An 11,713-nucleotide genomic window follows, 5' to 3' on the forward strand; every position below is an offset into this window, starting at 1 on the left:
ATCTAATATTTTCTTTTAATTTGATAATTCACTTGTTTTTCACACCGATTTTATTTGATAATAATTTTCATTACATTCAATATTCTATATATTTTAATATTCAAAAATGTTACATTAATATAGTTAATTATTTCAGAAAATATTAGATATCATACATAATACATAATATTTATGTAATATACGTCATATTAAATTTATGAATATAAAATATTTAAATACATTTAAATACAATTGAAAAATAACATATACTGTATATAGTTATTTATATATTATTCCTTTCAAAATGTTGATTTATTAAATTATCTTACATTTAATATTCTGTATATTTTAATATTGCACATTATTATAGTTCTTTTTTATATAGAATTAAATTATATGTATAATTATATAATTTATTATTAGTTAAAATATTTATTTAAACATTTTTATTTTGATATTTAATTAGTATTTTATTCATAATTGTATTACCTTGGATATTTAAATATAACGTTCTCCATTAATATTGAAGTTTCTTATTTTAATTAGCTTTTTGATGTATATATTGATGATCTTTGATGACTAAAGATGCCGATTCTATAATCTATTTATCCACATGTTTATAATCTGTTTCTCAGTTGATTTAATGATTTATTAATTGATATTTCCATTTTTTTTTTTTTGTTCTACTTATTTAAAGTTGTTCTGTGTTCTGATTGGCCCTTGAACTCAAGCTCCGGATGTGTCCTCTGATTGGACGACTGGTGGAGTGTGTGACCTTGCGTATGTTGTAGAAGTCTCGGTGTGGCACTTGCTTCTGCGAGGCGAGCTCCTTCATCTCGTTCAGGAGAACGTGCATCTGAAACTTGGAGCTCAGATACTGTAACCGCCGGTAACAGAACGACTTCCTGTGGAAACACGACACGTCAGACGCACGCACGTACAGCGAGCCCAGTGCATGCTGGGTAATCCGTCACTCACACGGGGCCGTTGATGATGAGCGCCATCATGACGTTCATATCGCCGATGTATTCCTGCAGGTCTGGATACGGCAGGTCCAGTTCTGTGCTCCTGCACACACACACACACACACACACACACACACCGAAACACTGACGGATCAATTTACATACTAAACACTGAACTTAAAAACACTTATTGAACATCGTTTAAAGATTATTTCTTCAAAAACACAGCATTATTGTGTTGACAGCATTATTTCTTTAGTCATTTCTAATACACTGACCAGATCAGATTCTAACTTTAATAACTACATTTTTATATATATTTCTTTTAAATTAACCTTTTTTTAAATCATTTTAGTTAACGATAATAACACAGATTCTACTTTGTTAAATGAACATCTGAATTGAAATTCTGCACCCTGACTAGAGATCCCAGAATGCACCTCATTGTGCACCTCAAAGTTATTATTTACTTTTTTTAAAAATGAATTTACTATTATTTACTTTTAAAGTAAAACTACAATATTTATTCACACAAATTAGTGCTATCAGTCGATTAAAACACTCTAATTAATTGCAGCTAACATTAAAATATGTAAAAATGTGCAAAATATGTTTTTATAATGTAATACATCATTTTCACATTGAAATCTCCAAATGAATGTAGAAAGATGTCTAAAAGATGTGTTTAATGGAATCCTTTTACCAAGTATCACTGAAACTACTAATGCTACTGCTAATAATGCTAATAATGCTAATTTTTCTCATTTCTGAGGATGAAGTCAGCCATTATTTAACCCAATAATGTGTTGTTGTTTATTAGAGTATTGAGTTGTTTGCTTCTCTGCTGTACACGTGTGTCTTCATGATCCAGTTCTTCTTTCTAGGACGTCCCCAATAGAAGGTTAAGCTAAATTTAGCTCTTTAGGGGCTTTCGCTCCGGAGGAACCTTCTCATAGTTCCTACAACTATTGGCGGAAGTTCCCGGACCTCGCCGTGTTCGCACCGCAGGAACTAGGAACGATTTTAGTTCTAGAAACTGCTTTTGGAGGAACTAATTTACTCCTACTTCAGAGTCGGTCTAAACCAGCGCTATAGGAACTACAGTGACGTTAGTGTTCGCTGATTGGCCGAACGCACGTGAAACACCAGCACCCGCCATTTAAACACAGATTATACCCTATATATTTACTCCAGAAACATGTAAAGCAACTATTTGTCGCTGGAATCTCATCGCATCGCGTCTGGTTAGGACACGGTGTAAGAGAACCATTAGTTCTCAGGGAAACTAGAACTATCCGGTGCGAAAGCCCCTTTAGAAGAAGTTTTCAGTGCGGTCTTCCCCGAAACTCACTTGTCCGTGGGGTTTTGCGCGGTGTAGACGTGAATGACCCCGTCCACCATCGCACAGGTGTATCCGGCGTCCGGCGGCAGGTTCTTCAGGTGTTGCCCGTCGTACGGGTGTGTTTCTGACACCGGCATGTGAACGCGCATGTCTGAGAGACACACACACACACACACACACTCACGTCAGCGCTGGGTCGAGTGGTGGTAATTGGATTAAGAGAATTAACACACATAATATCTCTACACCCCATATTTCATAGCTTTAATTATTTGCTCATTTGTCATTATATTATGTACTTGGCCAAAATACAGTATGAGTGCAACTCCATTTATCTGTGTGTGTATGTATTTATGTTAATGTGTATGGTATGGTACATAGTTGGAAGGGCATTCGCAATTTCATTGTATTTGAAATGTTTTTAAACTTTTAAAGTTTTATATTCTATTCTATGTTGTGGACATGCGTGTGTGTGTGTGTGTGTGTGTGTCACACACCTGAGTCGACGGGGCTCCCGCGCAGGTCCTCGAAGACGCTGAGGTCCAGCGGTCTCTGGTTGAGCTCCTGCAGGGATCGAGTCGTGGTCTTACAGAAGCTCTGCAGAGATAGAGCGATGTACTTCTCTCTGATGAACAGGGCCTTCACCACACACTTCGCTGCGTCCACCAGATCTGTGAACGGCACCTGAACACACCAGCGGAAATCACAATTAGAGTCCTGCACGGGTTCTGACCCGCAAACAGGTGAAAAATATCCAACTGTGTCGGATACGGGTGCGGGTCGGGTCGGACACGGGGGAAACACGGGTTTAAAACAATCACGCGCAAACTTAAAAATATATGCATATTTTTAGGAACACATTTACAAAAATATGCCTGTATTTCAAGTTGATAAAATAATTTAAAATCCACATCAGTTTATTTGTGCCCACGCCCGCCCAGGAGTCTCTACTTTCACTTTTCAAAATCCCTCATAACCGCGCACGCGATCTGCAGTCGTCGAGATGGATGCTGAGGAGTTGAAGAAAAGAATAGCTAGTGGAGATTGTAAAGTTGTCGACAATACGTCATCAAAAATCAAGTCCAGTGTGTGGGAGAAATTTGGAGTTATCTGAAGAAAATATTGTGAAAGGCTTTGCTGCAAACATTTTCGTGTTGGATCGCCGCAGATGTGGAACTTCATCCCTGAGGAAGCACGCAGACACTGTGGTAACAAAGCAGTTCTGTCGAACAGTATTTTTTTAATTTAACACTGTTAAGTATGTGTGGTGTGCAGGGCGTGTTTGAACCCAAAATGGTCAGATGTAGGCTAGATGAAATTGCGTGGCATATAGTGTTGTAGCCGCGTCTGTTCGATTGGTAAAATGTGATAAGGCTACTCAGTTTTGTGGTAACGTTTGCCATGTTCTTTATGTATCGGCCTTTTGACAGCTTCGGCTGAAGTTGTCGTGTAATAACTTCTGTATGACCTGGCAATAAACATTTTTGTAAGTGTGTCTATAATGTGACAGTCTAAACTGATTTTATTTCGGGTGCGGGTCGGGTGTCGGTTCTATTTTAAGCGGGTCGGGTGCGGATTTTAATTAGTGCTGCTGTCGGATAACGAGTCGGATGCGGCTTGAAGCACTGCGGGTACGGGCGGGTGTGGATTTACAAAATCGGACCCGTACAGGACTCTGCTGGGAGGTCCTAGTGAGTAACTATAACGTTTCCTCAAATGCACTTTATATGTTATCACGGCAGTCAGGAGAGCTGGATGTATGGCATGAGCCTGGTTTCACTACATGGATGCCGACCCGCAACTGTGTGCTGGAATTAGTCAGTCATCACTTTCACGATTGCCGATTGTCCAAAACGCGGCAGCCCGGTTCCTCACTGGGACAAAAAAGAGGGAACATATTTCACCTATCCAGGCCTCTCTCCATTGGCTTCCTGTGAAACAGAGAATTGATTTTAAGGTCTTAACTTACGCGTTCAAAGCTCTTCACGGATTGGCCCCTATTTATATATCTGAACTTTTAAGTTCATATTCTCCTCAAAGATCACTTAGATCGTCATCACGGTTATTATTAAACGTCCCGAAATCGCGTCTGAACCCTAAAGGTGAAAGGTCTTTTCCAGTTTATGCTCCAAGACTTTGGAATACACTCCCATTATCTATTAGAGCTTCTCCGACATTAAATGTTTTTAAAACATCAATTAAAACGTATCTTTTTGATCAAGCATATTAAAACAACACGTCTAAATGCTGTATGCATATTTGAAACACAATATGGTTGCAGTCTAAAAGTCGATAAAGTGATGTCGAAAGGTTTTAATCTTTTTATATACGTTTTTTATTGTCATGTTTTTTTGGTTTGCATTTTTTTTTATATGCTCTGTCTCTAATGTATGTGTTTTTGTGATGTAACTGTGAAGCACTCTGGGCAACATTCGTGTTGTTAAAAGGTGCTATAGAAATCAAATTGACCTTGACCTTGACCTCGATGGAAACTTGAAACATCTTTCAAGCCTGCTCCTTTTACGTTTCCATCAAAAAACTCTCGAGGCCCAAAATCACAATGAGCGGGGTCTCTAAAAGTCTTGATACACGCAAGTCGAAATGTATTACATGGACTAGAGTGAATCTGATCCCGGAGCCCGAAATTAGCGTTGCAATATTTGAAATCACTATTTTTGGACATTATAAACAAGCATGCTCCTTTTAGGAAATATAAGATGAAAGGGCGTGATAATCCGTGCTTTTCAGAGAAATTGTCTGATCTAATTCGTGAGTGATCTTGCTTGGTCGTGAGTGATCTTGCTTGGTCAATGGCAAAGAAATCCCAAAATAGCTCAGACTGGCAACATTTTAGGAACCTGAGAAACAAATATGTGATCAGCTAATCCCTCTACATTTTGGAAAGTTCTAAAATCACTGTCTTCTGACTTTATAGATACTGTCATGCCAAATATATTGAAGCTGAATGATAAAATGATTACAGACAGGGAAAGTATGCTAGATAGCACTTTATATCTTCTGGGTTGTTGTTTGAGAACGCAACACAATAACAGAGACGACAAGAGGACGACTCTTTGTCTAGGGAAAATGAACCTATCGATTTTGATCTTGTTCCTCTTGCAGCGCAGGAGGTATATGATGCTCTTATAAAGTTAAATGCTAAGAAATCCGCTGGTCCGGATGGGTTGGATCCATACTTTTTAAAATATTGCTGCTGAACATATTGCAGAACCTTTGACACACATTTTCAACCTGACTATTGAAACTGGAGTAATACCGAGTGTATTGAAGTCAGCATATGTCACTCCTTTATTAAAGGGTGGTGACAGATCAAATCCAAATAATTCTAGTTCCAATATCTAAGCGATCTGCTTTAGCCAAGGTTTTAGAAGGGCTTATAGGGACCAGTTGAAAGACTATTTTTAATGATTTGCAGTCGGGTAAAAACACAGCACTGTCACTGCCACTATGAAAGTGTTAAATGATTTCATAAGTGCTATTGATTGTATTGTGCTGCGCTGCTCTTCGATCTTTCAAAGGCGTTTGACACAGTTGACCACACGTTCTGTCTCAGAGATCGCTGGATACTGGAATGTGTCCAAAAGCTATCAAATGGTTTGGCAACTATTTGAGTGGCAGAACACAAAGTGTTCAGGCTGATGGTGTGTCCTCAAACTCATTACTTATACAAAAGGGTGTCCCCCAGGGGTCCATTTTGGGTCCCTTTTTATTTACTATTTATATAAATGACTTGTGTCAGAATGTAACAAAAGCAGAGTGTCATTTTTATGCGGATGATACCGTTTTGTATTGTTCTGCCCCGTCCTTGACAAGTGCCATAGAAGATCTGCAATGTGCTTTTAAAATGATCCAGAAGAATCTTCATAAATTGAGACTTGTAGTAAACTCAGATAAAACTAAAATTATGTGCTTTTTTTAAATCAAGGAAAACAGAAGATGCTTGTCACATTGTTACACTAGATGAGAAAGTTATTGACCGAGTATCAGTCTATAAATATCTTGGTTTCCTTTTTAGAAGAAAATGTGTCTTTTAAACAGCATATAAAGTGTTTAACAAAAAAAAATTAGAGTAAAGTTGGGTTTCTATTATAGAACTGTTTTGGGTGCCTTTAAAGTTTTTGCATCTTTTTCCTGGTATAAATTGCAGAATCAGCTAAAATTCGACTATTTACAGACAATGACATAGTTTAAAATTAGGATAAAGGACTATTTGAGTACTAAATGCACATGTGCTGTTACTGAGCGCTGCTGGTGATGATGTTGAGATGATGTTAAATTGCCAACTGTCTTTTTCTGTCAAATGTCTGTATATTTATTTATTTATTTATTTATATGGAACTACTATTCTGCTGTCTTGGCCAGGACTCCCTTGAAAAAGAGATTTTGAATCTCAATGGGATTATTTCCTGGTAAAATAAAGGTTAAAAAAAAACACAAGCAAAACATCATATCTTCAGATATTAAAGGGCCTTCACCACACACTTCGCTGCGTCCACCAGATCAGTGAACGGCACCTGAACACACCAGCGGAAATCTCTAACGCATCAGAGGATCATTAGGAATCAGGTTATTTGTTACTAAACAAGATGAATTTGAGAATAAAACTTGGAGAACTTGGAAAATAACTGAATTTAAAACCTTAGAGAAAACTTGGAGAATTTAATATCTTGAGATAATAGAATTTAATATAGTTAGATAATAATTTTAAGAACAAACCTTAGAGAATTTAATATCTTGATATAATAGAATTTAATGTCTTGAGATAATAGAATTTAATATATTGAGATAATAATTTTAAGAACAAACCTTAGAGAAAACTTAGAGAATTTAATATCTTGATATAATAGAATTTAATGTCTTGAGATAATAGAATTTAATATATTGAGATAATAATTTTAAGAACAAACCTTAGAGAAAACTTAGAAAATTTAATATCTTGATATAATAGGATTTGATATCTTGAGATAATAGAATTTAATATATTTAGATAATAATTTTAAGAACAAACCTTAGAGAAAACTTAGAGAATTTAATATCTTGAGATAATATAATTTATTTTCATGAGATAATAAATTTAAGAACAAACTTTAGAGAAAACTTAGAGAATTTTATATCTTAATATCTTGAGATAATATAATTTATTTTCTTGAGATAATACATTTAAGAACAAACCTTAGAGAAAACTTAGAGAATTTAATATATTGATATAATAGGATTTAATATCTTGAGATAATAGATTTTAATATATTTAGATAATAATTTTAAGAACAAACCTTAAAGAAAACTTAGAGAATTGAATATCTTGAGATAATAGAATTTATTTTCTTGAGATAATAAATTTAAGAACAAACTTTAGAGAAAACTTAGAGAATTTAATATCTTGAGATAATACATTTAATATCTTGAGATAATATAATTTATTTTCTTGAGATAATACATTTAAGAACAAACCTTAGAGAAAACTTAGAGAATTTATTATGTTGAGACATTAAAGGGCCTTCACCCGCTGCGTCCACCAGATCAGTGAACGGCACCTGAACATACCAGCGGAAATCACTAACGCATCAGTGGATCATTAGGAGTAGGGTTATTTGCCCTGTTTTCCAGTAAAAAAAAAAACAAGATGAAATTGAACACAAATCTTACAGAACTTAGAAAATAAATTAATTTTATATCTTGAGATAATAGAATTTAAAATGTTAAATTTAATATCAAACCTTAGAGAATTTAATATATTGAGATAATAGAATTTAATATCTTGAGATAATAGAATTTAAGATGTTAAGATAATACATTTAAGAACAAACCTTAGAGAAAAATATATTGAGATAATAGAATTTACTTTCTTGAGATAATAAATTTAAGAATTTAAGAAGATAATAAATTTAAGAACAAACCTTAGAGAGAGCTTAGAGGATTTTTATTTTATTTTGAGATAATAGAATTTAATATCTTGAGATAATAAAGGGCCTTCACCGCACACAGATCACCAGATCGGTGAACAGCACCTGAACACACTAGCGGATATCTCCAACACATCAGTGTGGAATCAGCTTATCTGTCCTGTTTCCCAGTCAAAATATCTAAACATCCTTAAAACAAGATGAATTTGAGAACTAAACTTATAGAACTTAGAAAATAACTACATTTAATATCTTAATATAATAGAATTTAAAATCTTAAGATAATAAATTTAAGAACAAACCTTAGAGAAAACAAAGAATTTAATATCTTGATATAATAAAATTAAATATTTTGAAATAATAGAATTTAATATCTTAAGATAAAAAGAGCGTTTATGAAAGTTCAGTAATGATACAGAATTGTTTTGTATTTTATTAAAATAATTTCTATATTAGCTCAATTTAATATTGCATCCTCAATTTGCTTATTATTATCAGTATTATTTGTATAGTATTATAATGTCAATATTTTGAATGGGCTTTTTTATATTTTAAGTTCTCTTTTTAACTTACATTTTACTAAGCTTTATGTGCTTTTGCAAAAAAAAACAATAATAATAATAATTTGAGTAATTAGTAATAATTTGAGTCATTTTAGTACTTCAACTTGAACTTATGTTTTTTCAGTTAGTTGCCATGGCAACATTTCTAATTTTCTAATTAATTATCTGATGTTTATATTTTATTTCAGCTTTATATAAGTTAAAAAATATATATTTTAGAGTTTTGGTTATCAACAACACTGGTTTTAAATATAAAAAACTGACTTTTTAATAAATGTATTCACATGCTGATATTTGATTAAATTATATTATTGATTCTCACTTGATTTATTCATTTTCTTCATTCACTTACAAATGTGGAATACAATAATCAGTATACAAGAATATCATTATATTTATCCTGTTTTTCCAGTAAAATATCTAAACATCCTTAAAACAAGATTAATTTAAGAACAAAACCTAGAGAATTTAATATCTTCAACAAAACAGATTTGTGTTACTTGTTTTAATCTTAAACTTCACTAAATCTAAAGTGAAAATGACATGAGAGTAACCTGCAAAAACAAAATATGTATAACATTCTCTGATTTCAACAGTAGAATAATTTTATAATTCTAATATTACAAACAGTTTATCATAACATATATATATATATATATATATACACATTTTAAACTTTGTTTTAAGTTTTATTAGTAATTTCTGTATTTGTACATTTAACATTGCATTTCAATTTAATTTTAATTGATTGTTTTGATCAGTGTTTTAATATTATTTACATACAATTATAGTATATATTCATATTTTGAATTAAAATAATAAAAAAAACATTAACTGTAGTTCATTTATACTTTAACTTGTTATAATGCATTATATAGAAATATAAATTTCCATCATAATAAAAATTTTTTTTTTAAGTGAACAGCTGATTTTAATATTAGAACATTTGTGAATTTCATAACAATTTTTAATATTACATGAAACATTTTTAATTGATCTTGTTTTAAGAACGTTTTAGTTGTTTTGTGTTTTCCAGTACAAAAAAAATCAATACCAATAAAGATGTTTTTGTTTTATTAGTAATTTCTACATTAGTTAAATTTAACATTAGCGTTTTCAAGTTTTGATCAGTGTTTTAGTATTATTGATATAATATTACGGTATTTTCAGGCAAGCTAACTGAAGCTCTGTGCAGTGTGTGTTTCTCTCGTCCTCACCCCACACTTCTCCTCTCCCGAGATGGACACGCGCTGGAACTCTTTTTCTACGAGCATCTCGCGCTCCATATGATGCTGGTCCACCGCGTCCTCATGACTGTCCTGCATATACCTGTAGAAGAACACACACACCTTGAGAGAAACACACACACACACACAGACGGACGGACGGAAAGCAGAGACTCACTCCAGGTCGGTTGCGCTGTCTATTTTCATGAAGTCTTGTTTGGCTCGCAGCAGAATCTCTGGCTCAAGCCTTGAAGGACGTGAGGCAAAGCAGCAGATTTGAGTGAGTAACACACACACACACACACACACGCGAGAAGAGAGTATAAATCACTCTGACTGACGCTGATTGATTTCTGTAAAGAACTGTTCATTTAAACTGCAGCCAAGGGAATCTGAAACTCTCCATCCGAGCAGAAAGTGTGTGTGTGTGTGTTTAAGCATCTGTAAGCGACACAAACCCAAACACACCCACACAAACTGATGAAACGCAGCCAAACTGTGTGTTTATGAGCGTCTGCTGTTTGTCAGAGTGTTTTGGGAAGCAAAGAATTCACACAGATCACAAACACAACGCGTGAGCAGGTGCAGCGATTACAAGCGCTTCAGAAAAACACGTTATGTTGTGTGATGTTCAAACACTCGGAGTTTCCCACGATCTACAGCCGGCGGCGAATGATTCACACATCAGCGACTCCTTTGAACTGAATCTTTTTATGGAATCACGAACGTCGAGTTCTTCGTTTGCATCTCATTTAGAAGAGAAAGTTGCCGTACATTTACTTAAATTACAAGTTTATTTTAAATAATACATTAAAATAGTTTATTAGGAATAATACATAAATAATATTATCAAATATTATTATTATTAATAAAAAAGAAAATGTATTATTATGCATTTATGTATTATTATTATTGTTCAAATTTTATATTTTTATCAAAAATTTTTTTTTACTGTATTGTATGTAATTAGTTTTTTTTTTTTACTTAATAATAATAATTATATGACAGAATTTTTACTTGGGTCTGTTATTCTGTGTAAAAAAAAAAAAAAAAGATTAAATACTAATATTGTTAATATTTAATTATATTTTTTAAATATAAGTAATATTTGTATATAACGCTAATAACGCTATTTATAATTAATTTATTACTGTTTATAATTTATTTATTTTATAAATAATGTTTATTAATATTTGTCTCATATATACATATAAAACAAAATATTATAAAAATAAAATTACAATTATTCAGTATTATTTTATTTATTTATTTTCATAAAGTGTGACCCATCACTAATGTATCGCTAGCAATAAATCATAGTGAAATTTCACTGGTCCAAAATCACACTTCTCATAATGTACATTAAACATCCAATATCAGATTAGCTGAGACTCACTTTCAGTGCGTATGGAAAAATGAGTTAGTAAACCAGGTTTGGACACAGTGTGTGTGTGTGTGTGTGTGTGTGTGTGTGTGTGTGTGTGTGTGTGTGTGTGTGTGTTTTACTTGACATCCTGACTGATCTGTCGCTCCAGACGGTGGCGTTTCTCCTCCAGTTGTTCTATGGGACTCTCTTCGGGAAACTCGTACGGAGCGCAACGCATATCACTGTCCGTCATACTCCTCGCCAGCAGCTCCTACAACACACACCATACACACACACAACTGTTACCTACACACTGTTACACACACACACGTTACACACACTCATATT

At 33.5% G+C, this 11,713-nt stretch overlaps 1 protein-coding gene across 6 annotated transcripts in view; it reads right to left on the reverse strand.

Moving 5' to 3' along the window:
- ampd2a (adenosine monophosphate deaminase 2a) overlaps nucleotides 1–11,713 on the reverse strand; it is a 35,846-nt gene that overhangs the window by 13,063 nt on the left and 11,070 nt on the right. For 4 of the 6 annotated variants that reach the window (XM_084416820.1, XM_084416818.1, XM_084416821.1 and 1 more), the window contains 7 exons: nucleotides 11,506–11,636; nucleotides 10,178–10,246; nucleotides 9,991–10,102; nucleotides 2,784–2,970; nucleotides 2,296–2,437; nucleotides 958–1,047; nucleotides 755–884 (listed from right to left, as the gene is read on the reverse strand). In XM_084416820.1, coding sequence (XP_084272946.1) covers nucleotides 755–884; nucleotides 958–1,047; nucleotides 2,296–2,437; nucleotides 2,784–2,970; nucleotides 9,991–10,102; nucleotides 10,178–10,246; nucleotides 11,506–11,636 — 861 coding nt within the window. The remainder of the gene's footprint in view (nucleotides 1–754; nucleotides 885–957; nucleotides 1,048–2,295; nucleotides 2,438–2,783; nucleotides 2,971–9,990; nucleotides 10,103–10,177; nucleotides 10,247–11,505; nucleotides 11,637–11,713) is intronic. The other 2 variants (XM_084416823.1, XM_084416819.1) reach the window with 1 other exon arrangement.

The sequence above is a fragment of the Rutilus rutilus genome (genome assembly GCF_951802725.1).
Source record: "Rutilus rutilus genome assembly, chromosome: 8".
In the NCBI taxonomy this organism is placed as follows: domain Eukaryota; kingdom Metazoa; phylum Chordata; class Actinopteri; order Cypriniformes; family Leuciscidae; genus Rutilus; species Rutilus rutilus.